General features: G+C 39.0%; 6 protein-coding genes across 15 annotated transcripts in view; all 6 read left to right on the forward strand.

The window, feature by feature from the left end:
- The window catches only part of kif13a (kinesin family member 13A), a 31,944-nt gene extending 30,238 nt beyond the window's left edge, over positions 1 to 1,706 (forward strand). For all 4 annotated transcript variants that reach the window (XM_026371991.1, XM_026371990.1, XM_026371993.1 and 1 more), the window contains one exon: positions 68 to 1,706. In XM_026371991.1, the coding sequence (XP_026227776.1) occupies positions 68 to 201 (134 nt within the window). In that variant the 3' untranslated portion in view covers positions 202 to 1,706. The remainder of the gene's footprint in view (positions 1 to 67) is intronic.
- Positions 1,707 to 1,802: 96 nt separating this feature from the next.
- rbm24b (RNA binding motif protein 24b) lies at positions 1,803 to 8,102 on the forward strand. 3 transcript variants are annotated; one of them, XM_026371997.1, is made up of 4 exons: positions 1,803 to 2,839; positions 3,164 to 3,287; positions 3,478 to 3,532; positions 6,455 to 8,102. In XM_026371997.1, the coding sequence occupies exons 1-4, from the start codon at positions 2,672 to 2,674 to the stop codon at positions 6,813 to 6,815; spliced, it is 708 nt and encodes a 235-aa protein (XP_026227782.1). In that variant the 5' UTR covers positions 1,803 to 2,671; the 3' UTR covers positions 6,816 to 8,102. The 3 variants fall into 3 exon arrangements, with proteins under 3 accessions (XP_026227782.1, XP_026227785.1, XP_026227784.1); XM_026372000.1 differs by having other exon boundaries at positions 2,698 to 3,081; XM_026371999.1 differs by having other exon boundaries at positions 2,698 to 3,062.
- Positions 8,103 to 8,954: 852 nt separating this feature from the next.
- On the forward strand, positions 8,955 to 13,326 carry grinab (glutamate receptor, ionotropic, N-methyl D-aspartate-associated protein 1b (glutamate binding)). Of its 3 annotated transcripts, none has more exons than XM_026371996.1 (8): positions 8,955 to 9,107; positions 9,913 to 10,098; positions 10,129 to 10,311; positions 10,432 to 10,538; positions 11,042 to 11,242; positions 11,635 to 11,763; positions 11,856 to 11,999; positions 12,531 to 13,326. In XM_026371996.1, exons 2-8 carry the CDS (start codon positions 9,969 to 9,971, stop codon positions 12,681 to 12,683), a joined length of 1,047 nt encoding a protein of 348 aa, XP_026227781.1. In that variant the 5' UTR covers positions 8,955 to 9,107; positions 9,913 to 9,968; the 3' UTR covers positions 12,684 to 13,326. The 3 variants fall into 3 exon arrangements, with proteins under 3 accessions (XP_026227781.1, XP_026227780.1, XP_026227779.1); XM_026371995.1 differs by having other exon boundaries at positions 9,913 to 10,083; positions 10,114 to 10,311; XM_026371994.1 differs by having other exon boundaries at positions 9,913 to 10,311.
- Positions 13,327 to 13,402: 76 nt separating this feature from the next.
- LOC113170660 (speriolin-like protein) lies at positions 13,403 to 15,032 on the forward strand. 2 transcript variants are annotated; one of them, XM_026372840.1, is made up of 4 exons: positions 13,403 to 13,625; positions 14,046 to 14,261; positions 14,359 to 14,477; positions 14,672 to 15,032. In XM_026372840.1, exons 1-4 carry the CDS (start codon positions 13,469 to 13,471, stop codon positions 15,002 to 15,004), a joined length of 825 nt encoding a protein of 274 aa, XP_026228625.1. In that variant the 5' UTR covers positions 13,403 to 13,468; the 3' UTR covers positions 15,005 to 15,032. The 2 variants fall into 2 exon arrangements, with proteins under 2 accessions (XP_026228625.1, XP_026228626.1); XM_026372841.1 differs by having other exon boundaries at positions 14,061 to 14,261.
- An 800-nt stretch (positions 15,033 to 15,832) lies between these two features.
- Positions 15,833 to 19,903, forward strand: smpd5 (sphingomyelin phosphodiesterase 5). Of its 2 annotated transcripts, XM_026373131.1 has the most exons (8): positions 15,833 to 16,018; positions 17,053 to 18,258; positions 18,378 to 18,453; positions 18,539 to 18,679; positions 18,781 to 18,870; positions 18,968 to 19,031; positions 19,150 to 19,309; positions 19,495 to 19,903. In XM_026373131.1, the coding sequence occupies exons 2-8, from the start codon at positions 17,155 to 17,157 to the stop codon at positions 19,600 to 19,602; spliced, it is 1,743 nt and encodes a 580-aa protein (XP_026228916.1). In that variant the 5' UTR covers positions 15,833 to 16,018; positions 17,053 to 17,154; the 3' UTR covers positions 19,603 to 19,903. The 2 variants fall into 2 exon arrangements, with proteins under 2 accessions (XP_026228916.1, XP_026228917.1); XM_026373132.1 differs by having other exon boundaries at positions 15,833 to 18,258.
- A 1,266-nt stretch (positions 19,904 to 21,169) lies between these two features.
- malsu1 (mitochondrial assembly of ribosomal large subunit 1) lies at positions 21,170 to 25,002 on the forward strand. The gene is made up of 4 exons (XM_026371037.1): positions 21,170 to 21,486; positions 22,512 to 22,687; positions 22,779 to 22,860; positions 22,971 to 25,002. Exons 1-4 carry the CDS (start codon positions 21,216 to 21,218, stop codon positions 23,123 to 23,125), a joined length of 684 nt encoding a protein of 227 aa, XP_026226822.1. The 5' UTR covers positions 21,170 to 21,215; the 3' UTR covers positions 23,126 to 25,002.
- Positions 25,003 to 27,508: the final 2,506 nt, after the last annotated feature.

Here is a 27,508-nt window from a genome sequence, read left to right on the forward strand (position 1 = left end):
TTATACTGTAACTGTGTGCAAACAAACCCAGGAGTCCTTAAATCACTTTGGCTTTACCTTTCCATAGGTAAGCACAACGGGACGGTCCAGGGCAGAGTGTACTTCCGCTGCCCCCCAGGCCACGGTGTGTTTGTGAAGCCATCTCGTCTCACCAGAGGACCGTCCTCCATTGACACAGAACAGCAGACTCTGATCAGATAGGATCCAAACACGCTTCTTTCCCAGAAATAGCAGGGACATGAGGGTGGTCTTCAGATCTAGTGCCTATGAACTGCAGTCGCTGAGCAGATTCTGATTCTGTAGGCACGTCTCCTTTCCTGAAGTATATCTGACTTGTGCATTGAATGGTTTTATCCTAAATACTCTTCACTGGGGATTCACTATGCACATAGCTGAGTTTTCTATATAGTGATATTTTTGATAGAGAACTTTAAACTGAGAGTCAATATGAAAATAGTACACACCTACATTTCTTATATTGGTCTCTGAACATCAAATATAATATTTTTATAAGACAATGCATCCTCTGCTGAGGCTCATAGTGGAGTAATCTGGGTTATGAAGTTTAAGAATGTACTACTGTTAATGAACATTGATATTTACATCAATATATGTCAGGGGTAACCAAAGAACTACGGTTCCATATCTGCTGTTATGAGTAATATGTTATTTTTCTAATGTATGTAAGTGGAGGTTTTCACTATACAGTATATCTGTGTCCAAGTAAAGCTTAGTGCCATCTCTAGGAGGAATGCCACATACCGTAAACCGAGGACAAATCTGCGAAACCTGAGTTGCTTTCAGGGTTTGACCGCAGTTATCATATTAAATTATCTTGATGAAGTACTGTAACACTGTGGAGGAAATAATCCCCATACAGCACGAGACTGTTGCTGTTTGAAGGTTTGCACTGGAAAGGATTCTTGGAGAGTTCACCGACTGTCTTCCATATGGGGCTAATGATTTTTTTTTCTAACTGATGGGACTGAAAAACTGTGTAATCACTTAAACCTGGCGAACAACGCAACTAGGCTTTGCCTGGATATACTGCTGCCTTATTGCCCTGTTTCCATTAAGAAAGGCACATAAAGTCCAGACTTCTCAATGAACATGCCATAGCTAGTTCACTGAGTTCAATATCTAGGATCACAAGATAGATCGATATCTATGTGGACTGTGTGGAAACCTGTGTGTGTATATCGTGATACATTACAGGGACATTCAGATGCCATCCTGCCTCAGTGACTGACTGAAGACCTTTTTAACTGATTGTCCATCTGCATTTTAAATGTTAACTCTCTGATGTATATCATTTCATGTTAAAAGGTACTCGATGATACTTTTTTTTTTTTTTTTTTTTTACCAGGAGAATTGAATGAATGGGTGATAGACTAGTATCAGCGAACTGGTGCAAAAGTAGTTTAGTTACAGGGAAAAGTTGTGAACATATTTTTATGGAAGTGGTGAACTGTGGAAATGACTAAAAATAGGAACATATTCAGGCTGTTATTTCAAGCAAATGAAAGAAACCCAAGACCTTACTTTAAAGAAGAGAACAAAGCTGCTCTCCCTCATACGGAGTTGTATATAGAAATGTATTTGAATATAGAATTTACACTATTATAATGTACAGAATTGTATTTATAATGTATCTCCAACTGTTTTAATTGGTTCAAAATGTGCTAGAATAGAATATTTACAATCAATTTATGCATGGACTCTTTATTCATTTATTATTTGATGCAACCAGGTGTCATTGGAAATCGTATTTGTCTTATTTAAGAGGTTTGAACTGCTAACAAATCCTGCAGTGGATTTGGTGCTACTGAAATGTTATTATGTGCTCACACATTATCGAGAAGCACAAAATGCACTGTCCTTCCAAGTTTCCTCGTAAGTAAACTTTAAAGAAATAAACATGGATAAAGACTATTTTCACTGGGTATTATGGGGTATGGATTCACTATAGGAATGTGCTGATTTTACTCACACACCTCAAAGCTGCCAGTACGATCACAGTTTAAAGGTTAAGAGCCTTGCTCAAGAGCACTGCGATGGTGGGGTCCCACCCAATGCATTGTACTGCTTTGGAAAGAGACTTGGAAGTGGGAATAAAACTAAAATAGTTAACAAGATAAATAAAAAATTGCATGACACTTAAATTTTGCGCGCAATCCAGATGGGTTTCAGCTGTGAGGTGGAATCACAGCTTGATTTGACAATTAATGTACAAAAGACAAAAAAAAACTACAAATCATCTAACAAAGCTTGACATTCTCACATGCTTTGACCCATAACTCTTTCTTTTTCTTTTGTTTTGTTGTTTATTTGGAACATGCACCCTCCTGTCGCCCGGTTTCTCTCTTATTTATTTGGCACAGTGTGTCCTTGCCACCGTGTTAGCAGCTGTGCGACAGGACGTAGGCCGAGCACAGTGTGGTGGTCTAGATATGGGTGGAGTTAAGCGTCTGTGTCACACACTGACAACTGGGAAATCTCCTGCAACAAACTAACAGGTGTCCCTCTGCAGACCCACACACAGTCACACTATCGGGAGACTGCTTGTCGTGCGCCGCAGACTCTCCCTGATCCAAGCGCGTCTGAACGCGTTTCTCCACTCGTTTCTCCACTTTCCAACTTCCAATAAGTCACTTTTACGAAGCCGCACACGATGCACTCGGCGCAGAAAGACACCACTTTCACCAAGATCTTTGTGGGAGGTCTTCCTTATCACACAACGGACTCAAGCCTCAGGAAATATTTCGAAGTGTTCGGAGACATCGAGGAGGCTGTGGTCATCACCGATCGGCAGACGGGGAAATCCCGAGGTTATGGATTCGTAAGTACAACCTGGAAATAATCCTGAGTTGACGTTTCGGTGCCGTTTGCCCACGTGTGCAGTCGGAGTTAGATCCACTGAGCAGGTGTGGGTCGATTTCCTGCTCTGCCTGACAGCCAGGTTAGAAATAGGTCATTGTAGCTGTTGCTGTGCCAGAAGCTGGACTGACGAGACCTGCTGAAGTACTGCGACAGGAAGAGAAGCTGTGATGAGACATGATCAAGTGAAGAAAGAGCCCAAATGTAGCATGAGTACACAACTGTCACCAAACTCCACTGTGAGACATTTCCATGAGGTGAATTTGAAATGTGTTGCTTCCTGTAGGTGACCATGGCAGACCGGGCCTCGGCTGATCGAGCCTGTAAGGACCCCAACCCCATTATAGACGGGAGGAAAGCCAATGTAAACCTGGCCTACCTGGGGGCCAAACCCAGGGTCATACAGCCAGGTGAGACACTGGAGCACAGCCTTTTTTCACATCATAGGTCATCAGTGTGGCAAACAAAGACAGCCGCCATAGTACCTTTACACCTCTCCTGCAGTGACCGTGTGGATTTAATAAAACTACTTTGTAGAATTGGATTAAATAGATTATATTTGGAGAAATAATTAATTAATTTAACTGTTTTTCATTCCAGGATTTGCTTTTGGTGTGCCCCAGATCCATCCAGCGTTCATCCAAAGACCTTATGGGTATGTGAAGCGACTGTATTTCCGTTTCTCTCACAAAGTCTGTCTTTTATAAAATAAAGTACAAAATTATCTTTTATAATATAAATGCATTTTCTTGTTGTAAACATTTCCGTATACGTTGATCCACCTTTTTATTCCTGAATGAGGACGTGTGAGTGTTGACGTGTGCTCCTCTGCTTGGCACTGACTGTGAAGGAAGTGATCATTTGTCTTCAGCCACTACAGCACTTGACTTCATGTTGTCTATTTCTCTCTGATCCGACAGGCTCGGTAACGGTTAAAATAGCTGATGAGGGGACATGATGATTTGAGGAATAGCTGAGTCTGCATTGGGCAGAGCGCTAAAGTGTTACCTGTATACTCATACAAAGTGAAATGGTGACTAGATGCATGGAAGTCTTATGTGTTTTTTATTTTTTTATTTTGGTTTTTTTTCATATAGTCCATAGATTGGTGTGTGCCTTGTTTTCAGTATGATGTGGTGTTCAGCTTAACTGTGTGCTAATTTTTCGACTTGCAGTGGGGGAGGTGGGGGCGCAGGAGGTTTTTGTGCAGACTTTGTGAATTTGTGATAGGGAGTTGTATCTCTGCAGTGGGGTGTTGACTCTTTCCCCCTCTTAATGATTGATTTGTGCTTTAGCCTGTGGTTTACTTTTCCCAGTTTTTAGTTAACATTACGTTGATCGTGTTTTGTTGTCAACTGGGGGCTCGTGATCCCGCACAGTGTGTTAATTTCAAAATCGATCCCCTGCAACAAAACAAACACTGGCTTGCATGTGGGAGTTCTTTTTCTGTTTCCTTACCCATGATGCTGTGTTTTTTTTTATTAACCCATTGCTTTCACTTGTAGCTTACATCCCACAGGTACAGAGCTTTATTTTGAAAACAAAAAAATATCCTCTGTTTTGAATTGTTCTCATTATTCCAGCGTATGTTACTTAACAACAAAATAAAATGTGCACGGGGAATGAAAACGCACACACGTCACTTTCTCCCATGTGTGCATTATCAGCAAAGCAACAGTCTGATGAAGTTAACTGAAAATGTTGAGACTCCACTTTAAAGCTGGATCCCAGTTTGGACTTTAACTAATTATATTTTGCTATGGAATAATTATTTAGTTTTGCAATTAGCAAAATGATCCTTTTTATGTCTTTAGTCAGGCTCAAATGTGCACTGTAGGTTGGAGACTGAGATCTTAGCCGGCCTCTTAGGCAGCAGCTGTTGGCTACAGTGATCTCCGCGGCCTCTCAAATTCAGATGGAAAATAGGAGTCACTCAGCAGCGCTGTTAATAATGTATGGCACAGACAGGGCTGCTTGGGTTTGGACAACAGGTGGGCCGAGTCATGTGCCCATGAGGCCTTTTGGTTATGTGCTGGGGATTACCCATGTGTCCTGGTGATTTACAAAGCACCTTTATTTGGCTCTCAACTTGCACGACCACAAAATGTTCATCCCATCTCTTTTGAGATGGCTTAAGTCAGCTGTGCACTTTGAGCAGTTGAACTGTTGATGTTAAAGCAAGGTCAGAACTGAAATAAAACTAGCATGATGGCTCCTGTCTTTGAAAATGATCTGTGTAATTAGATATATAAACAAACAGTGTAAAACATACTGGGGACATTGTGCAGCTATTGTACAAAAGTCAGCTCATGTTTACAGCAGCATATGACGCATCCAACTTTGTAGCAATGACACCACCAGACCAGCTAGAACAGCTCCAGTCTGAAAAGAAAGACATATATTCAGGAAAAGTCACTGAGACAGTGATCACAGTTGGCGATGGCCTGCCATGTGTTACTGAAGGAGAAGATCAGCTTGTCCTTTGGAGATGACAAGGGGAGCAAAAATAGCATGCTTCCAGCCTCCCTTGTCAGTCAAGTTGGCGTGTGTATGTTTGTGTGGGGGGAGTATGTCTGTAGGAGGGGGAGGGGGCACGTGTTTATGGGCAAATATAGTAGTTTCACACCTGTTCCTCAGTATTACTATGTACTGTGGGTAATTTTAATACAAGTTTAAAGTGCAGTCTAACTTTACCCAGATACCTGGGGTTTTAATATTACCATCATCTACTGTAAATACGTACCAGTGATCTTTTAGTGGACAATTCCTACTTGTACATAACTTTTATTTCTTTAAATAAGTGAATCAATTGATTTCTTTTGCAGACAAACTGACATTAATACAACCAAGAACCCACTGAAAAAGATAATGTAGGGTCAGTTCAGCAGCTACGTTGACTGCATTGTATTTATTAGCTGCTTCATATTTATTCAAGATTATTTTTGGGGCATGTTTAACCTTTAACAACAGACAGTGTTGGCAGACGGGAAACCAGGATAGATATCAGGGGTGCAATGAAGTTCCTTCATCTGGAACTCAAATTGTGGACGCTGCAGTTAATGTGGTACACGTCCGAACCATTTGAGTACCAGACGACTCAGCTGCTCCGTTTTAAAGGCACAGAAAGCCCGTTTGTGTTGGAGGACGTATTAACCTGTGTGGGCATGCCTGTATGTGTGGTGGATGTGGACAGATTAACGTCCACCTCTTCTCGTGATATGTTGTGGTGTTGTGCGATAGTCTCGCATTTTGTCAAATACAGTTTTTGGTGAAACACTGGGTGCAGAGCTGGGCTGCGTCTTCTTTTAATGCCTTACTGTGTTTCAGACTCTGGTGCTTTTTGAAATTAAAAGCTGCGCTTGTGTCTCTTTGTGGTTTTGCTGCTTTCTTAACTTTTCATTTCCTAGGTAGGATTTTTTTTTTTGGTTGTTAATGAATGGATTTGCTGTGTTCTGAGGACTGGATTGACATTTACTTGTGGCACCTGCTTTTCAGTTTTCCAGAATTTAGTTTTATCGTTGGACAGTCTTACTGACTCTGGCTTCGTTCTGACCCTGTCTATCTTTGTGTTCTACAGGATCCCTGCTCACTACGTGTACCCTCAGGCCTTTGTCCAGCCCAGTGTGGTGATTCCTCATGTGCAACCTTCTGCTGCTACAGCAACAGCTGCTGCTGCCACTTCTCCATACCTTGACTATACAGGAGCAGCGTATGCTCAGTACTCTGCAGCTGCTGCCACTGCTGCCGCCGCCGCTGCCGCCTATGAGCAATATCCATACGCGGCCTCACCGGCACCGACAAGCTACATGACTACAGCAGGGTATGGATACGCTGTCCAGCAGCCACTTGCAACTGCTGCCACCCCGGGGGCTGCAGCCGCTGCTGCAGCTTTTAGCCAGTACCAGCCACAGCAGCTCCAGACAGATCGCATGCAGTAAAAACATAAAAATAACTTTTGAAGGAGGAAATTAGGGGAGGTCAACTCTCTGCACAAAGAGGGCAAAGTTAGGAAGGGGAATACAGTGGAAAATGAATAATGATTGTCACTCCAGGTTTTATCTTAGCAGTACCTCTACCAAAGAGCCTGAGGAAAACCAAAAATGTGGAGACAAATGAGGAATTACTGTACAGTATATTCTGTTGAAGTGAGATCAGTATTTTGTCCCTACTGAATCTATTTAAATATTTATTATTTATTCAGCAGTGAAATAGTTAATATTAACTGAAGTACACTGGACCTCATGTCAATTACTTCTGAAATTTCTGTGTGTGTGTATATATATAAATATTTCATTGGAATTTGTATAAAATTCCAAATTACATTTATGTCTTATGATCAGGTTTCTTCCCCACTACTTTGGAAACAAACTGAAACACTCAATACATATGAGAACAGTATGTTGTGTCATCATGCAGTTTTCAGTATTTCATAGTTTTGGACCAGTATTTTGTTTGGTTAAGCTATGCAGACATTTATAGAGAATTCAGTGTTTTGTTGGGATGGTTTCTATGTTTTAACAACTGTTTGGAGTGAGATAGATTAGATACCCTCAGCTAGTTCCTTTGCTAAATGTTTTTTTTTTTTTTTTTTGATGGTACATAAGACTAAATGCTGAAATGACAGCTGATGGTAAAAGTGCTCACTTTCCTGTCTTTTAAATTGCACCTCAAGTAAGCTGAGCAAAAGGGAAGAAACACTGTTGAATGTGAATCTTTCATTTTGGAAAAAAACAAACAAAACATTTCCTTATGTGCCTTTTAAATTATACTATTTATGTATTTATTATGGAGCCTTACAATGATTAAACCCTTTATTTGTGTTCATGCATTAGGACGAAGGCCACTATAGAACATGTCCATAAGTGCTGCTGTATTTCTCATGATCGAGGAGCATGATGGATGTTTAAACTTGATTTAACAAAGCGCTACACTGTGTATAAAGAACAAAATATGAGTGGAAAGGTAGCAATAAAACCAACGCTTTTTCTGATTCCTGTAGAATAAATATTGTTGTCTAAAATAGATTATTATTAATGTCGCTTTTTATACTTTAGGAGTTTGATAAAGGACATTGTTAACTATTAACTTTTTACATTTTTTTTTTTTTACATTTGATGTCTTGACATTGAATGTTTTCTAATGCGAGGATGTCTTTTTCACCTTGCATTTTTAATGCATGACTGAAAATAATGCACATTTGTGAAATAAAAGGAAATTTACCTTCACCTTTTTGTGTGTGTGTGTGGGTGTGTGAGGGTAGTTTTGCTCACAGTGTTTAAAGTGTTTGATGAAATGCATGTCAAATGCAAAAGGAGCAGCTGAAGTCTTTAAAACCACCTATTGATTTTAATATTGCAGACAGTCAGACAAACAGCTGAAGTGCAAAATGACCTTTGGTTGTTGGAGACGCTACAACTAGACAGGCTCTACATGTTGTGTGCATCTGTTGTCAGTCTTCCACGTTTCTACACAGCTGTGATGTGACCTGTGGTCTTGTATCACAACTGTGAGACCCAAGGAGTGACCTTCTGACACCTGCTGGTTTGTGTGATTCACTTCTTCTTGTCAAGCAAGGGAAAACGAGAAAAGGACCTAAGCGGACGTGTTTGCTTGCCAGTATGCGGATGTGGGGATTTGGCCTTGTTTTCATAAGACATTTGTTCGCAGTATACTTTTGGTTCTAGTCTGTTTTCCGAGAACGCAGAGAACCCACTGCAGAGTCGTGATGCGTTTAACTGCGACATGTCACGATCAGAGGTTTCTAACGCTTCAGCCTACAAGTTGTAAACGCGAGCGGTAAAGACAGACTTGATGAAAGCTTTAGTATCATAACATGGGAGTTTAATAATGCACTGAAAATCAAACAAAAAAAAATGATGTCTTAATCAATCAGAGTGCGTCGTTTAATGCAATTAGCCCAGAATCCAATGACTATAGTGCTATATTCTTAATGTACGTTATTTCCACAGTACACGACCAAACCAATCCTGTAATCATACAACATTTAGTTTAATAATGAAGTGAGTGCTTGTAACAGCTGAAACAAATAACCTTACCAAATCTTCTTTTCGTCTCACGTCACCTGAACGCGGCATCAGATTCCTCAGCCCCGGGGGCGGAGGTGGTGGTTTCCTGGCAGTGTCCAAAAAATAATAATAAATAATCAATGTGACACTCGGAACCTGCGAAGAAATACCATCGATGGTTGTGGGGAAACTTTGGTTACGAGCGTGAGTAGTTTTAAAGACCTGACGGGTTACTTTCTTGTTTGGTGAACAAACAGAGTTGATTATAGATATGATGAACTGTGTCGTAAAGAAGCTAACGTAACGTTAAGTTTCGATTTAACCACATTATTAGCTAGTTATCTGTGTTAGTGTAATCGACTGCATAGAGGCTGGCGGATAAAATGGAAATATGTGATCTAAATGTGGTGTGGTTAGTTAAACACGAGTCCAGGGTAGTGCAGCAAAATGCTAATATTAGGCTAATGTTAGGCTAACGTTAGCTAAACATTGGCTGTCGTGGATTGGCAGTAGGCAGACAAAGCTAATTGGTTAGGGTTGGGAGTAACTTAAGCATCACCATAAATATATACCCTTTTATATAGCAAGACATATAGATATAGATATATACCCTTGTATATTATATATATATATATATAGATATATACATTAAAAGTCGATCACGAAAACGTGACGGGGAACGTCCTCCTTCGAAGTTTGTGTCTGCAGACATTTAAATGCTATCAATTGGCATCAAAGCTGAAACCCTAGTTAGCTAGGTAAATCTTTATTTAACTCAATAACATGGTGATAATCTTATTGGAACAAAACCAGACAATATGCGCAATATGTTTTTTTTTAGATAGACGTCGATGTTTGTCAGTTCGAGATCTATCCGGAAGTTAAATTTGGACTTTACAGCATGCCGTAAATGTTCTGTAGATTCACGTCGTCTTTGTGGAAATTTTGCTCTTTGTTTTGCTAATATAACCTTTCAAATGACATCTTCCTATTATGCTATACTTCACAGAACTATTGCAGTAAATCAGCACTTCAGTCAGTCACTGTTTGCGATCTCAGCCAGAGATGACCACTGAGAGGTCTCCCATCCAGGGGGGACCCGCTCCAGCCTTGCTTCCCGAGCAGTCAGCGTTTCCTCCCGCATATGACTCGAACATGCAAGGCCCAAACCTGTACGGGGGCCCTCCTGCTGGAGGCCCTCCTGCTGGAGGCCCTCCTGCTGGAGGCCCTCCTGCTGGAGGCCCTCCTGCTGGGGGCCCTCCGTTTCCACCACCGACTGCTTTTGCACCAGCTGTTCCTGGTGCTTTTGGGGTGGCCGTGAACCCTCAAGGCGGCTCAGGATATAGCGTTAACCCTTCTTCTTCACCATATTATCCACCAGGCCAAGGCTTTAATGACAACTTCAGCAGTTAGTATTTCAACTTTATAGCATCTTTATGTGATATTTCATTTTTTTTTTTTTTTTTTATTTGTTTCATTTGTTTTTACCAAACGTTAATCAGTTTCATTTTGGTTGTTGTGGCTTCAGATGATGTTTACCATAACTTCGAGGACCCTCCACCAGCCTTTCAAGATAACGAAGACTTTGATTTTGGATTAGATAACAAGATAATAAGAAGAGCCTTTATTCGAAAGGTAAGGAGACATTTAAAGTTACAATTAGATAGTGTTGGAAAATTAATGACCAGGACTTATTTTGTCAAAAATGAATTTTCAAAAAAATAAAAAATCTATATATTCATGTTTGATGTTTATTAAACACAAACCACATTTTCACTTATTTTAGTCATTAACAATTTAATTTCCCAAAAAAGTATACAACATGACAACATACTCTGTGATAGGTAAAACGATATACACAGGGACAGGGAATTTTCTCTATATTCATCTAATTTTATAATGTTAACAATATAAAATATTTGGGTCATCTAGATATAGATTTACTAAAATTCATGTTATAAGCAACTAGGAGATCCCCTATGCTTTATTGTTGAAACAGAAACATAATATTGCTTATAAAATTATTCTAGCCATACTTTTCGACATATCCTCCTACACGTACATGCCAAGAACAACAATATGTTGTTGTTGATCGTAAATTGCTTTTCTTCTGCCTAATGGTCTATTCGTCCTTCCAGGTATTCTTGGTGTTAACAGCCCAGCTCATGGTGACATTTGGCTTTGTGGCCGTTTTCACCTTTGTGAAACCAGTTAAGATGTATGTCAAGGTGAACATGTGGACCTACTTGGTGTCCTACCTCGTGTTCTTTGTGTCCCTTTGCACGATCAGCTGCTGTGGAAATGTTCGACGAAGACATCCTTGGAATCTCGTTGCACTGGTGAGGCTCATCAGACTTAGAATAAGAAACAGGGGGCTGGAGTTACAGTCCAGGAAATACTGTCATCTGATTTGGACTAATAAATCGCCATTGTGATTTTTGTTTTTAAATGAATCTGAGTTTTGATTTTTGCCAATTTTTTTAAAATTAAATTGAATAAAAAGCAACATATTGTGGTGTATTACGAGATAAGACTGTTAACTTCCTGTAAAGCTTGCAGTTTGTATTTAGGAAGTTTCAGCTTACTGTTTTGATGGTTACATAAATGTCCTCTTCCCAAAACCTTATGTTCAAGTTCATATTTACAGATCTTTTCTTCACGGCCATCAAACTAAACTTCACTTAAACATGTCCAGAAGTTCTGACTTTTTTTTTTTTCTCCTCATTTTCAGTCCATCCTGACTCTCAGTCTTTCCTACATGGTGGGAATGATTGCCAGCTTCCATGACACTGACTCTGTGATCATGGCAGTGGGCATCACAGCAGTTGTGTGCTTCACTGTTGTGATCTTCTCTCTGCAGGTTTGTATATGTCACTTCCTGCATCTTAAATCGATTTACCAGACTCTGATTTGGAACTAACCTTATTGTTACTCTTGGCTTTTTTCCCACAGACCAAGTACGACTTCACTTCCTGTTACGGTGTGCTTTTCGTCTGTCTCATTGTTCTGTTCATCTTCAGTATACTCTGCATCATCATCCAAGACAGGATCATGCACATTGTCTATGCTGGGTTGGGAGCATTGCTCTTCACTTGTGTAAGTCCTAAAACATATAGTTTTCTCCTGTTAAAGATGGTAATAACTGTTGCTTCAATGTTTTTTTGTCTAACGCTCTTGGAAGTATCATAGCTCACGTCTGGTGGCATTTCGTAGTCCAAAATAAGTTGAGGTCAAAGTTTCAAGATAAAAAGCATAAAATCTACATGCCAGTAAAACCTGTTGCATAAATCTGGCCACAAATTGCACCCACTGGCCTTTTCATGGTACTATTTTAGTATTCTTCAGATGAACATTAGAAGCGTCATGATGGTCAGGTTGTCTGTTTTTAAAACCCTAAAATACACTGAAGTCTCCATTGGTCCATCTCCATTGTTTTATTTAAAAACATGCCACAAGAGTGCACAACAGTGAACAACACAAGGAAATTAAAGCAAAAAGTAAAACTCAAAATATCATATGGGAAGCTATTAGTAACATGTAATGAAAACTACACCTATAGAAACTTTCTAAACAAAGTGAACAGTTTGATAATGATGAAGTTGGACTCTTGATTTTCTCCTATTACAGTTCTTGGCAGTTGATGTGCAGATGCTGCTTGGTAACAAGGAACTGGCCCTGAGTCCAGAGGAGTACGTCTTTGCTGCCCTGAACTTGTACACAGATGTCATCAACATCTTCCTCTACATACTTTCTATCATCGGAAGTGCAAGGGGGAGCTGAACAGGAGGACCAATAGATATAAACAGAAACTTTGTTTCAAGCTCATTTCTAGAAGCAATTTGTAATCAATAATGTCGTATAGTGTGCTGTAATCACATAATTCATTTGCTTCACTTACTGTAAATGTTCCTTTTTTATCATAACATAAAAAGTGTTATCTTTGTTGAAGTTTAAAGTTTTAGAAAGTAGACGTCCTGTGATACATCAGTGATTTTGGTTTAGATAATGATATGTTATTTTCCAGAACTTTTAACTGTGTCAGTCTTCATCAGCAGGAGCTTGCTCAGTTGTTGGAGATTAACTTATTGATCCAAATGGACTGAAGTGGTTGTTATACAACACTGGAACAATCTAGTAAATGGATCTTAAATCTTAATAAAGTTTGAGGTTTAAGTGGTACTCCAACATGTATAGCAATGGCTAATAAGAGCAGTGGATGAAATCATGACAGCTGCTCAGCTTGAATAGCAACACATTTTTGTGGCATGTCTCCATGACAACTGAACAAACTCTGTCCATTGATACAGGTTGTTTGATGTGGTTGAAAAGCTAGAAAGTGCATCTTAAGTTTGGGTTATTCTCAAACTGCCATTTGTAAGCTAAAAAAAAATTACTATTTAAATAATAAATTTTCTACACTCGGCCTCTGTCTTCTGTATGAAATCAAACATTCCCAACAGAACGTGAGAATTTAGTTTTGTTGTGATTTGAGACAAAGTCATTCTGTCAGCATCCAGAAAGTTTTGGGTGTTTGGTGGCTCAGCTGTGAAACTGGGAGCCTCAGAATGGACCAGGACCAAACCATTGCTGCCTTGCTGTCAGAAAATGAAAGACTTGGTCAGGAAAATTACCAGTTGAAGTGGACGTTAAGCCTGGTGAAAGAAAACCACGACTTGAGGGAAAGGATGAGCTTCAACAGTGATTCAATGGAGGAGTTAACAGGTATTCTGTTCTCTGCCACTGGGTGGCAGCTGGTGCACGGTGGCAATCAACGTTACACTTAGATGTAAAGAGTTGAGGTAGTTCAAGTTTTTAAAGCCTAGTTTATAAACCTTACCATATTCTTTTCATTCTATTTCATTCATTCATCATTATAGATTATAGTTTCAAATATAAACATACAAATATGGGTTACACTTTAGAATTAAAGCTTATTATTTTTTTGTAGAACTGTTTATTATCATTATCAGTGAATCTTTTATGATCCCTTTGGAAGGGGTGTAAGGTATTAAAATGCATTTTACAGATTTGTGCTTTATATGAGGCACAAATTAATAATATGGACTAAAACCTAACATAACAACCTAAAATAAAAGACATTTATGACAAAGGAGTACTGTAATCTGGCTTTCTTATTATCAGCTTGTTCACCATTAGGAAGAAAACAATCTGGGCTGCAGCAAACAATTGATGAGGAACATTTCAGAAAACACTTGCAAAAAAACAAATTCAAACATGAACACCGAACCTCATCCCCTGTCGACTTCAAGTCTTTTATCCAAAGCTCAATGCACACGAGCACAAGTGACAAAGCAGAGGCTGAAAGCAGCAAGGCGGATACTTCTCATGAGGCCACAGGTGAGTGATACCTGAAATTTTAGTAGTGTTAGTAGTAAGTAGTAATATTTTAGAATATTTTTTAAAGTACATTTTTGCTGTTTTGTTGCTTTTCCAGACAGAGTGCTGGGAGAGATTGCCTACCAGCTTGATAGGAGGATTCTCTCCCACGTCTTTCAGGGCCACAGAAGGCTTTACGGTTTCACACTGCTCAATATACCAGAGAAAATAGTGGAGGTTAGAAATCCCTCATTGATTTAATCTTTCATTGTTGGAAGAAAGACTTTAATTTCTTTGTTAATAAAACTTATTGTTGACATTTTAGAAAAACATTTTTGACATTATAAGGCAAAAATAAGATATCAATTCATAACAACAATTCATTAACTGTAACTAGTATCACTTTATTTAGAAAGTCAATACTCTTGCAGGTTAGTACACACCCACTGACGGGAAAAGTAGATGAGGACTATCGGCTGCATCTCACTCAGAGGCATGGTGACCTCATGATGCAGCTGAACCATCTCGGCTACAAGGCAACACTGCACCCAGTATTCGTCGAATTTATTGTCAACACCTATGGGATCCTAAAGGAAAAGCCTGATAAATACAGCAATCAGGCAATTGACTACAATAATCCAGACTTTGCAAGGAAAGTGATAATGACCACAGCACCAGAAAAACTTCAGAAGGATCTGCTGGTTGTGCTCACCTGTCTCTGCTACATGGCAGAGAGAGACAGAAAGCCACTTATTCTCTGGTAAACATCCAAAGACCTACAGAACTGAAATCTTTATACCATCAAAAAAAAAAAAAAAAAAAAAAGGAAATAAACACTGATAAAGGAATGGACAGCACGGATATTGTCTTGCATTTATTTTGTGCACACAGAACACTGGCTGCCTGTGGTTTTACAGATGGCAAAACCACAAATAACTGCACAGCTTATTCATAAAGCCTACACTTTGCAAATATGCATAGCAAAATTGAAGCGATAGCTTTATTGAAGCCATAAAGCATCAGACATTTTCATATACAAACAAAGAAGCATCCTATTATCCAATAGTGCTATTTCACCTTCTAATAATTAACAATATGTTGTGTATCTGTAAAAAGAAGCATAAAACTATACTGAATACAAGACATTATGGATCATGAGATACAAAATCTTGACCGACGTTTCTCATGAATCTGTGTTTTAATTGATACATTGATGATCAGAAGATATAGGTGGCACATCAGAGGTGGCTATAATGGACCTTTTAGTTTAGTGATGAGTCTGGGGTTGGAGTAATATTATTTGAGGAACTAAAAGTTGTAACTGTGACTTTGTTGTAGGCCCATTTGTTCTCCATCTGGCTGAACATGCCTCATGATGAGTTGCTACACAGTGTGCTAATACCTGAACTGAAGATGTTTATGGGAATGCTTTAAGAGATGCATTTTTAAAATAGCATGCCTGGGTGTGTATTCATGTGCATTTCCTTGTGTGCAGCACCGGAAGTCTCCTGCTCCACATGTTAGACTGGTACAGGTCACCTCAGGTGGGGTCACGTGTCGTGGCACCATGACAACGCCATTAGGGTGTGGCTTAACAACCAGTGGATTGGTATTGAAGTGAACTACTTTACTCAGCTGTTTGTCTGCTTCTTATTTCAGACAGACAGCTATTTATTACATTTCAACACGTGGCTTGTGACATTATAATAAACAAACACTTTAATTAACACGTTAATACGTTTGTAAGGGGATTGCTGTGTCCGAGTTTTCGTGCTAAGGTAAGACTGAGCTGCCTCGTTAACGCTAGCTGAGTTTTCTAAGCTAGCTGCACAGCAGGACAGGTGACAGCTTTGATTTGTGACAACTGCAAAGGGCGTAGGCAATAAATGGTGTTTTCAAGAGGGAGACTTCATTAACCACTTGTGTTAATGATACAGCGACGTGATGCGGTCACAACGTTACACGTCAGCGTATGTGTAGCTAGATTTGAATGTTTTTTTTCTCAATCGCTCTTTAATAGAAACGGTTAGCTTAGCATCCCAATCCAGAGCGAGGACAGCCCCACAGCTCACACTCCTCTTCCTAATTTATCCAGAGCTACCTGTGTGATTGTCGACTGAACGGAAACAGAAGGATCACATCTCTTGAACACATGGTGATCTGTACTTAGCTTGGTCTTACTGTGTATTATTTCCTGGTTGTACTTCGTGTCCTATTTTGTCCAGTTACAGATCATAGCCCAAAGTCGACTCTGCCAGTGAACCCGTAAATGCAACACAACGTTAAAGGACAAATCCTCAAAAAATAGTGTTAAAAGTATGGTCCCTTTTTCCATTCCAAGTCTGCCTGACATATAATGTATAAAGTATTGCTATACAAGATTAGAAAAATATTTCAGTTTTATCTTTGACACACCCAGTGATTTAACACAGTATGAACAATCTCCAGTTGCACACAAAGGTGTGGTATTCAACAGGCGTTTCATTGCATTCTCATTTTGCCAGTTCTTGGCAACACTGCGCAGATGGTGACAGCTGGATTATAGACTGTTTACACCATGTTTCCCCAATGCCAACTTTAAAAGTGATTTTGATGCATTGCATAATCAAGCAGTAAGCCAGTCTGACCTTTCCACAGCATCTAACTGCATTGCATTCACGTCAGTACTTCACTCGGTTGCTTCATGTTTTCCACAAATTCGTGTACAGGCATGAAGTCAATGAGGGATAAAAACAAGTTATTCCTGAGAACTCATACTATAAATATTTGTGTACTTTTTAACATCATAATATTTTTCTTTCCCTTCTCTTAGTTTCCAGTTGAGCCCATGAAGGAGAGACTTGCTATGGGAATGAAGCCAGAAAAGAAACTCCTGGTGTTATTGCTTGTTGCTGCTTAGAGAGTGTGCACAGGTATGGCTCTGCAGACGTCTCCATTTCCTAATGGATTTGTTGCAGGCATTCATTCTGTGGGATGGGCATTCATCCTGCCTTGTTTCTGGTTTCTTGATCGTCTTATTGCTGTGTGCAAGTCAACCACCTTGGAGCGAACCCAACGAGTGGAGCAGGAATGCTACCTTCATCCCCTAAAGGTCTTCTTCGGCTCCATTATCTTCTTCATCCTTTTCCTTGCCACAGCCCCTTTGGCATTCCTTGGCTTGCTGCTTTGGGCTCCTGTTCAGGCCTGCCGCAGACCTTTTTACTACCACAGAGTAACACCATCCTCACCAGAGAAGGAGACACACATGGGCTTTGAGCTTGGAGGAAAGGCATCATTTGGCTTTGCTACAGCTAACCTGTGTCTTTTACCTGATAGCCTGGCTCGATTTAACAACCTGGGACACACCCAGCTTAGGGCATCTGCCATTGGTCAGCGCATTGTGCAAGGTCTGTGCCGACCACATATCCGCATCTTTGTTGACTCCCCCAGCAGCTGTGGTACTCTCAGCCCCTCCAACAGCATATTCCCACCAGTTAACTCATCTACATATGGTGCAATAGATAGACAGGTCCAGCCCCCAGTGAGTTATAATTCTGACTCAGCTGAAGGAAATGTTTCAATACCAGTTTCCAATAGTCACGTAGTTTGTGTTCCATGCGATGATACGAAAGAGTCCTGCACTGAGTCACCTAATCAGAACTCCAACCAGCATGGCCATGCAGGTCAACGGAGTGCCCCCCGAGCTTTGCTCTCTCAGGGTCTCCACCAGCAGGACGATGTACCTTGGGAGGTGTCAGCCTTGTTTCCAGCCAATGTGGACATACTGTGCCTAGAGGAGGTGTTTGATAAGAGGGCTGCAAAGAAACTCACAGAAGCACTAAGACCAGTGTTTGGACACATACTTTATGACATTGGTGTATATGCCTGCCAACCACCATGCAGATGTTTGTCTTTCAAGTTCTTCAACAGTGGCCTGTTCCTAGCCAGCCGATTCCCAGTGCTTGAGGCACAGTACCGCTGCTTTCCAAACAGCAGTGGAGAAGATGCACTGGCTGCTAAGGGTCTTCTTTGTGCTAAGGTAACTTTTTTAATATTTGTATTAAGGTATTATTAGTTACAGTTGTCCAGAATTTATATAAATGAATCAGGATTATGGTAAGGATAATGTACTGCAATAATTAGTTTTAATATTCTCAGGTGCTAATTGGGCAGAATCAGAAACAGAAGAAAGTGGTTGGCTATTTTAACTGCACACACCTTCATGCACCAGAAGGTAAGTCCTATTTTCTAATTCTGTCTGCTCAGAGTAACAGAAAAATTTAGCCTTTACTTATAAACCTTTTGTGTTCTCTGATCAGGTGATGGAGAAATTCGCTGTGAGCAATTAAGTATGGTAACCAAGTGGATCAGCGATTTTCAAGCTGCCAACAAAGAGCCAGATGAGGATGTTGTTTTTGATGTGCTCTGTGGAGATTTCAACTTTGACAACTGCTCACCTGGTGAAAAAAAAATGTTACTGAAAGTTTTTTACTGAAAGCATATTCACCCAAAGTTTCTTTAATTTGTATAACTTTACAAAAATGTGTTTCTCTGTGTCTAGATGACACACAGGAACAGAATCACAGCCTGTTTGAGGATTACAGAGACCCTTGCAGGGCAGGGCCTGGAAAAGAGAAGCCTTGGGTCATTGGTTTGTACCATTTCAACCTATAACACTAAAAATAATGCTGCATATTTATAGTAAATGACAAATTTTGATAGTTCATGGGGTCTTGCTGTGATTAAAGGTACTTTGCTGGAGCAGCCCACACTGTACGAAGATGACGTAAATACCCCAGAGAATCTTCAAAGGTGCACGCAGTTCTACTGTCCTCAGCACAGTACCACAAATTCTGTTCACTACATAAGTGAACAAAACTTATTAAACACTGTTCATCCATCAAGTGTTTACTTCTGTGTCTTTGTGTAGAACTTTGGAAAGTGAAGAGCTGAGAAAGCAGTATATCTCCCCTCCTATTCCAGCAAAGGGCTGTCCATTGGTTTATCCTGAGAGTGGCCAGCCGTGGATCGGACGACGAATTGACTATATCCTGTATCGAGAAAACTCAATTTCAAAGCACTGCCAAACAGTACGTGCGCCTCCTTGTTTTTACTCAGTCCCTCTCCTTACTTGTCTATAGCCTCTGTATTCTGATTTAAAATTAAACAAAATAAAACAACAGCAAAACCAGCCTCAGCATGAGAAGAGACTGCTCTAACAGTGACAGTATTGTACAAACCCTGATGAAACCCAAAAACTCTCCTTGTCTCCTAGGAAATTGAAGAGGTGACTTTCATAACGCACTTGGCTGGCCTTACGGACCATATTCCTGTGGGCTTGAGACTGAATGTAGCGATGGATTCTGATGGTGGTGATAAATGAGGAATTTAGGGGACACTGCTTCACATTCAAACAAAGGGAACAAAATGTACAGAAATGTAATTGTACTGTTATCTATACAGATACATTGTGTTTGCACACTTTTGTAACAGTGTACTGACCAATGAGGTGATACCTCAGGTGGAATTAATATAGTTTTATTAAACTTTTCTACGTATTGTGTACAATTTTATATATTATGGCTTGTTCAGGCCAGAGGTATTGATTTTGTTAAACAGTATATTTTTAGAATTTTCCATTCTGAAAATGATCCTACAGAAATAAATGCAAATAATTATTTTTACACCATGTATCTAGTCTTTATTTTGTTAACCATTTGTGCACAATTTGACTGTTCCCATCATAGCATATTTCAGTTAAGTCTTGGAAGTACTTTAGAATTTAGCCACACTGAAAACTAACATAATGTCTTTGGCTAAACAGTATATTAAACAAAGAAAGAAAAAGAATTTCAGAGGGCAGAACAAAAACTGATGATTATGCTGTTAACATAATCAACTTCTCGGTTCTATGTTCAAATTTTCATACATGCCTATGAAATTAGCCTTCTTCCATATGAGAATTATGAATATGAGCTCCAGTATTTACACACTCACTTCATATCCTACCTCCACTGCTCCTTCTCAATGCACTGCTGTTCTATACACCTCCTCTGGAAAGTTAGCAAATAATAGCAAACACTGGTGTGGCAGCCTGTGGTTTTTGTAGATCCAGTCACATTCATCTTTTATCACACTGTACTTTATGTGCTCCAACATAATCAGTGTTTGAAAGCAGGCTGAAAGTAGCTAAAGGTTTAGATTAATTATGCAAAATATAAAGAACAACAAAAACATATTATGTATTCTTATGCATTAGGTTAAGATGAAAAGTCTTCTGATCACAGGGAATACATTGACAAGCTACTGCAGTATATAAAACAGGACTTATAGTCATCAAGAAAGAACTGTTTTTAAAAGAGGAAACATTTATCTGTGCTCACCTAAAATGTGGAATTCAAGCCTGTGATACCTGGGTACCCTCGGTGGACAGATAAAGGAAAGGTCAACATTTCAGCAACACTTGCAGTGTAATTAGTAATAACTAATTGTTAAATCTAAATGACTTGTACAGTTTTGTACTGTACAGTTTTGTCAGAATTTAACAGGCTACTGAATTCCTGAATTAGATTTAAAACTGCAATAAATAGTGTTGCTTCAAAACTTACCAAACTAGCAGAATTAATTAAACCTACACAGACACAGAAGATTTTAATGGCCACCCCTGCAAATATCTAACATGCATATCTAAATCTAATTTCTAAAACTGATACTGAGAGTTTGTCACACCAATTTAAAGCAGTGTGATAAGATTAAGGCAAAGTCTTAATCGCACACAAATTAGAATCACTCCTACATGCAGTTAACTGCTTATCATACTGGCGAGCAATTCTTTTTATGGCCAGTAGGGGTTACTCTTTTATTTCAGTCAAGGCTGAGAAACTAACGAAGAAGACCCACGAACCAATCACGAGCCAAGGACGAGAATCATTTCCTGTTTTTAGCTTAGCCCTTGAAAATTCGTGGATGTGATATTGGAATGGGAAACAAGAAACCATGAGGGCACTTAATCTTTATAAGAAAGTGGTTTCATCGGTATTTAAACACAGAGTTTTACTGGAACAAACGGGTGTTTTTCGAGGAGTCTCTTCGGTCCCCACAGCTCGGTGTCATAAGCAAAATTTGCCTGTACAGTTCATAGCAAGTTTAGCCTCGTGTCACAATTGGAGTCGTGTTTTCACCTGTCATCTAAATACAAAAAGATGTTTTTCAGAGTTGAACAACAATTCACAAGAATGCAGGGAGACGGAAAGTGACAACCCTAAAAGTAAGTAGGTATTTAATTATTTTTTTCAGGTGAAGCTATTGATTAACTACTTTATTGACAGAAACAGTGTAGTGTGCTTCTGAAAGTATATTTATACACACACACACACACACACACACAGACAGACACGTGTGTATGTATGTATATGTATATAAAATAAGTTCCCAAAGATTAGATCCTGCGGTGAGTTGCATTAGTTCTTTTAAATTATAATATGTTGACTTAGAATCAACAATTATGTTGATTGACAAAAAACATTGGCATCTAATTTCTTAATCGATTAATTGCTAAAGCAATTTGTCAAGATATTTATTATTTTGTCCCCATAATTGCGAATATTTGGCTATTTTTCTTCACAAAGCTTGGTAGTAAACAGACTGTGAATGTATACGTTCGGTTCTTTCTTTTCTATTTTTCCACTTTATGTAGACAGTATGTACTGATTAAGAAAATGAATTGAATTGATTGTAAATCACATCAATTGCGTAATGAAAATAGTCTTTATCTGCACCCCAAAGGTTTTTTTCTTTTTTTTCTGGGAGCCGAAAGTAAATACAAATTTCAGCATCTGATATTCCACTGATTATTTCACAATTAAATGATTGAATCCGTGTTCATAAAAGTTTATAAAAAAAAGTACATTTCCTATCATAGTTTCCGATATCCCAAGATAATGTCTTCAGATTGTCTGTTTTCTCTCAGAGATGGTAAGCTTATGGTCTTACAGTACTTGTAAGCAGAAAATCCTTACATTTCAGAAAATCTGCAATTATATATTTTTGAATGAAATTAGCTAAACATTTGTTTCAGGCATTTAAAAAAAAAAGAACAATGCAGGAATTAATAAAGAAAAACTCAGCAGATGAATGTCTTAAAAAAATACACTTTAATGAATGAGGTTCCCCATTAACCCTGCACTGTTTTATTGCTTGTTATAATATGTTGTACATATGTCTACACATGCAGACATTTAAGTCATACCTCCTACTTTAATATTCTCAGACAAAATGTTTCTTTTACCTTAGGATCCTCTGAGACTTTCAGTCTTGATGTGCTGGTGTCTTTACTGCGTCAGGAAAATGCAGTGGACATCTGTGTGATTAAAGTTCCAGAGCAGATCAAATACACAGACTACTTCATTGTCGTCAGTGGTGTATCACCACGACACCTCCGCGCAATGGCACTGTATGCCATCAAAGTGGTAATTGAAGTTCATTTTCTCTTTTGTGTTAAATGTGAACATCTTCAACATTTATTTTAAAAACTTTTTGAAAATATTTATTTTCTTCCAGTATAAATTTCTGAAGAAAGGTGGAGATCCAGATGTCAAGTTTGAAGGAAAGGATGCAGAAGACTGGATGTGTATTGACTTTGGTAAGGAAAACACAGAGACACATTCTCCAGTCAAGACAGTGTTCATGTAAATGGTTATTTTTTGCAGGTCGTATTCATTTAACTCCTCCATTCTCTCTTCATATTTTCAGGGGGTATGGTTGTTCACTTTATGCTACCAGAAACCAGAGAAGTGTATGAACTGGAGAAACTCTGGACTCTTCGCAACTATGATGAACAGCTGAAAAGCATTCCTGCTGAGACATTACCAGAAGATTTTATTTACGATGGCGAAGTCACAAAGTGACAGTACACAACAAATTATCTAGGTTGTTCAGACTCTACTATGCCTTTGTAACATATATGTTTTTAACATATTTAGACAATTAAAATGAGAAAAAAACAAACAAACTAGAAATCCTAAAAAGGTTCTCCAAATATTTCCTCAGTGGTAGAGCATTGGGTTGGGATACAGAAGGCCGCAGGTTTGCATCCCACTCCACCAGGTGTGGCCCCGCCAGCCACCAAGGGCGAACATTGTGCCAGCCCCAACCCAGATAAAAATGGGAGGGTTGCAGCAGGAAGGGCATCCAGTGCAAAAACCCATGTCAAATGAACATGCAAACATGTTCCCTTGAAGGGAAGTGCACATAGTGTCAACTGTAGGTGTACTAGCATTAATTGCAAACAATAATCTCTTTTTAGAGTCCTGAATTTACTTTCAAAGAATAACAAGTCATGACATGGAAAGATTCAAGAAAAGCACCAGAACTTTGAAGTTGTACAGAGGCACATTACTCCAGTTAGTGAACTTTGTCACCTTCCACCTCTGGGTCCACTTCACAGTTTTCCTGCAAACAGAACGTTTTAGGAACATCTTATCAAAGAATAGATTATATGGGGTTACCAAAACCACCCATTCCAGTTGATGCTTTCAGAAAAATGTTTGCTTCCACTAAAACAGGAGTCGTGACATGCATTCACTCAACATGCACTAAAAGATTGGCCAGTGAATTGTCAAGATACACTGCAAGTAGGTCAGTCAGCTTTTAAAATAAAGATAAATAAACACCAGTCTTCAAACATGAAACACGAAAACTGCAGTAAAAATGCTCCAAATACCACCAGACAGGTTCATTTCTGTTAAATTTGAGCCAGGTACGAAACACAGAAACACATATTACAGTGCATCCAGAAAGTATTCACAGTGCCTAACATTTTCCACATTTTGCAATGTTACAACCTTATTCCAAAAATAATTAAATTCATTATTTTCCTCAAAAATGATTTTCCTCAAAAATAACTACAAGCAATCCCATCATGACAACATAAAAGACCTTTGTTTGAAAGCTTTGGAAATTTATTAATAAAACAAAATCAAAATCACTACTAGTACATAAGTACTATTTACAGTCTTTGCCATGACACTCAAAATGTAGCTTTGGTGCATCCTGTTTGCACTGATCATCCTTCAGATTTTTCTACAACTTAGAATCCATCTGTGGGAAATTCTGTTAGTTGTACATGATTTGGAAAGGCATACACCTGTCTGTATAAAGTCCCACACTTAACAGTGCATGTCAGACCACAAACCAAGCCATGAAGTCCAAGGAATTGTCTGTAGAGCTCCGAGACTGGATTGTATGAAGGCACAGAAAAATTTCTGCAGCATTGAAGGTCCATGAGCACAATTGCCTCTATCATTCGTAAATTGATGAAGTTTGGAATCACCAGGACTTTTCCTGGATCGGGCCACCTGACCAAACTGAGCAACCAAGAAAGAAGAGCTTTAGTCAGAGAGGTGACTAAAAATACTTCGAAAGAACTCCAGCATTTTTCTGTGGAGACGCTCCAGAAGAGCAACCAGTGAAGCACTCACCAATCAGGACTGTATGGTAGAGTAGCCAGACAGAAACCACTCCTTAGTAAAAGTTTGGCTAAATGCACCTGAAGGACTCTCAGACCATGAGAAAGAGAATTCTCTGGTCTAATGAAACAAAGATTGAACTATTTTGCCTGAATGCCAAGTGTCATGTCAGGAGGAAACTAGGCACCGCTCACCACCATCCTTACAGTGAACCATGGTGGTGGAGGCATCATGCTGTGGAGATGCTTTTCAGCGGCAGGAAATGGGAGACTAGTCAGGATCGAGGGGATGTTGAATGCTGCAATGTCATCGTCAGACTGGACAATGACCCAAAACAGCCAAGATAGATGTGCCAAGCTTGTAGCATCATACTCATACTCTGCCTACTTGAGGCAGTAATTGGTGCTAAAGGTGATTCAACAAAGTATTGAGCAAAGACTGTGAATGTTTATGTACGTGTGATTTGTTCCTTTTTTTTTTTTTTTTATAAATTTGTAAAGATTTCAAACACACTGTTTTCACGTTGCCATCATGGGGTATTGTTTGTAGAATTTATAGAAAGTTATTAATTAAGTCCATTTTGGAATACGCTGTAAGAAAACAAAATGTGGGAAAAGTTAAGCACTGTGAATACTTTCTGGATGCACTATATACATATGTAGAGAGGGAGAGAGAGCACGCGCGAACGCAATGCATCCTCTGGACTTGCTTAGCAAGTGACCATTCCGTTTCATTGGCCTGCCGTAAGTCATGCTGGATCAGGACATTAGCTAAATGTACAAAAGTAATGAAGCAGGAGATGCCAGTACACAGCCTGGTGTTTCAATGCTGTTGTGCCTTTTGGTGTGGTTGTTTATACTGAAATGGTCTGAAAATGATAAATGTGTCTCACACTAATCTTCACATACACACTAATGATAATAAAGATAATAGTGATAAAATGCTTCACATAACACATATGCATCAAACACCCACCAAAGTGCAGCTAAGTGGATGTAACTTACTTACTGACCATTCTCGAATAGTCAAGGTTTACAGGCTGTCGACCATTATAAATTGCATTGTTTGCTATGCACAATGTCACGTGTGAGATTGTACAAGAAGCAGCAAATAATACAATCAAACAGAAGCAAAATGTTTTACACTAACTGCTTTCCAGTGGACATAGCAAAAGGATTTCTAGGAAAACTAAAACCAGTGAAAGAAAAAGATTAGTTCTCAAAAGTTGTCGTGTTAGTGTCGCTAATGTTCTCATTAGCTGCACAGCCGTTTTAACAACTGTTGTGTAGTCATTAACGGCCGTGGTGTTAATGTTTTCTCTGATGGAGGAGAGTGTGAAGACTGTGGAGACTGTCTTGCATAGCATAACAACATAGTAGAAGTCCTGTTATTTATTTGTGCGTATTCGTTTGCAAGAATAATTCTACCACGCTGTTCTCTGTTCATTACTTGCTGGGAAGGAATGAATCATTCATCTCCTACACCCAACAGAGACTTCGAGCTTCGCTCTTTTACAAAAATCCCACCTATCCTGCAGTAGTTTTACAGGCAAACAAGATAAAGATGTGAATATTTAGATTCTCTGATATTCAGTTTCAAGAAAAAGTACTTTTGTTTCAATCAACTCCCTAAGATCTGTATAAAGATATCCTACAGGATAATGTAGGCAAAGCTATAAGGAAGCTGGGTGATGCAGCATGACTCCAAACATTGAAGTAAATCAACTACAGAATGAGTTTAAAGGCACCAAATCCACCTTTTTGAGTGGTGCAGAACTCAGACTTCAAACCAATAGAGATGCTGTAGAATGACATGAAGAGAGCCCTTAGCACCAGACATCCTGAGAATATGTCTGAGCCGAAGCAGTTCTGTGAAGAAAAACTAAAATCTAGGAAGCTCTAGTTTGAGGATATCGCTGCAAGGGGTGGTTCAACCATTTAGTTAAAACATGCAATTACTTTGTTCACTAACACTCTGTATGTTTAATGATTGTGTTCAATAAAAACATAAACATTGTGAATGTTTTATCAGCTTAGAAATATCGTGTTTGTTGATTTGTACCTTTGCAGAGAAGGGAAATTAAAAACATGACTTTCATTAGGTTTTCTGTCTGCATCCTGCAGGTGGACTTGCACTTTCTCTTGATGGTGGGTGTTTATGAGGAGTCATTACCAGAGAGATCAACTGTATCAGACATGACACCTCAAGGACTCTGTGATTTATCCACATGGTCCCTATTTGTCAGCAAGCTACTGTGCAGGCTGATGTGATAAACGGTTTAAATCAGGATTTCATTATTCATCATTCTCCGTACAACACATCCATTATTTCAGGCAAAGAAAAGGTGATTGATGGTTCTTTATCTTATCTTTCTCTGCACTTAAAAAATTTTACTCTTGCACTTTTACCCCATGAAACTGAAGAAGCTCTTTCTAGAGAACTTTACTTTGAAGTTCTTCTCCTTTGCTTAGATATTTTCTTTGTACCTCACTTTTAATTTACTTTGGAGAAAGACGTCTGTCAAATAACTAAATGTAAATCTAAATATATCAAATAGAGTACTGATAACTCTTATTACTTACTTAATTTTTGTAAGCAGGCAAAGGCAAAATCATTTTCTTCACAGCATAATTTAGTTTATTTAATTTACAATTTGAACCCTGTGTCCAGAAATTCTGGAGCATTCATGCTAACAAATTTGTATTTATTATTAACAGGATAGCTTGGCTGATACTTTAATTAATGCCATCAAAACACATTTTAGCTGAATGAAATAAATCAATTTGCCATACAACATTTGAATAACCTATGTATATTGTAAGG

Source organism: Anabas testudineus, chromosome 16 (genome assembly GCF_900324465.2).
Source record: "Anabas testudineus chromosome 16, fAnaTes1.2, whole genome shotgun sequence".
NCBI lineage: Eukaryota > Metazoa > Chordata > Actinopteri > Anabantiformes > Anabantidae > Anabas > Anabas testudineus.

What these genes read in the sequence shown, in the direction of transcription:
- smpd5 (XM_026373132.1), top strand. Translation starts at nt 17,155, where the DNA reads ATGGCTCTGCAGACGTCTCCATTTCCTAATGGATTTGTTGCAGGCATT. An exon ending in ACACCTTCATGCACCAGAAG is followed by an intron (nt 18,454 to 18,538) that starts GTAAGTCCTATT and finishes TTCTCTGATCAG; the next exon opens with GTGATGGAGAAATTCGCTGT. An exon ending in CTTTGACAACTGCTCACCTG is followed by an intron (nt 18,680 to 18,780) that starts GTGAAAAAAAAA and finishes CTCTGTGTCTAG; the next exon opens with ATGACACACAGGAACAGAAT.
- grinab (XM_026371994.1), top strand. Translation starts at nt 9,969, where the DNA reads ATGACCACTGAGAGGTCTCCCATCCAGGGGGGACCCGCTCCAGCCTTG. An exon ending in GAAGAGCCTTTATTCGAAAG is followed by an intron (nt 10,539 to 11,041) that starts GTAAGGAGACAT and finishes TCGTCCTTCCAG; the next exon opens with GTATTCTTGGTGTTAACAGC. An exon ending in TTGTGATCTTCTCTCTGCAG is followed by an intron (nt 11,764 to 11,855) that starts GTTTGTATATGT and finishes TTTTTCCCACAG; the next exon opens with ACCAAGTACGACTTCACTTC.
- rbm24b (XM_026371997.1), top strand. Translation starts at nt 2,672, where the DNA reads ATGCACTCGGCGCAGAAAGACACCACTTTCACCAAGATCTTTGTGGGA. An exon ending in ACCCAGGGTCATACAGCCAG is followed by an intron (nt 3,288 to 3,477) that starts GTGAGACACTGG and finishes TTTTCATTCCAG; the next exon opens with GATTTGCTTTTGGTGTGCCC. An exon ending in TTCATCCAAAGACCTTATGG is followed by an intron (nt 3,533 to 6,454) that starts GTATGTGAAGCG and finishes TGTGTTCTACAG; the next exon opens with GATCCCTGCTCACTACGTGT.
- malsu1 (XM_026371037.1), top strand. Translation starts at nt 21,216, where the DNA reads ATGAGGGCACTTAATCTTTATAAGAAAGTGGTTTCATCGGTATTTAAA. An exon ending in CACTGTATGCCATCAAAGTG is followed by an intron (nt 22,688 to 22,778) that starts GTAATTGAAGTT and finishes ATTTTCTTCCAG; the next exon opens with TATAAATTTCTGAAGAAAGG. An exon ending in CTGGATGTGTATTGACTTTG is followed by an intron (nt 22,861 to 22,970) that starts GTAAGGAAAACA and finishes TCATATTTTCAG; the next exon opens with GGGGTATGGTTGTTCACTTT.
- LOC113170660 (XM_026372840.1), top strand. Translation starts at nt 13,469, where the DNA reads ATGGACCAGGACCAAACCATTGCTGCCTTGCTGTCAGAAAATGAAAGA. An exon ending in TACTTCTCATGAGGCCACAG is followed by an intron (nt 14,262 to 14,358) that starts GTGAGTGATACC and finishes TTGCTTTTCCAG; the next exon opens with ACAGAGTGCTGGGAGAGATT. An exon ending in TACCAGAGAAAATAGTGGAG is followed by an intron (nt 14,478 to 14,671) that starts GTTAGAAATCCC and finishes ATACTCTTGCAG; the next exon opens with GTTAGTACACACCCACTGAC.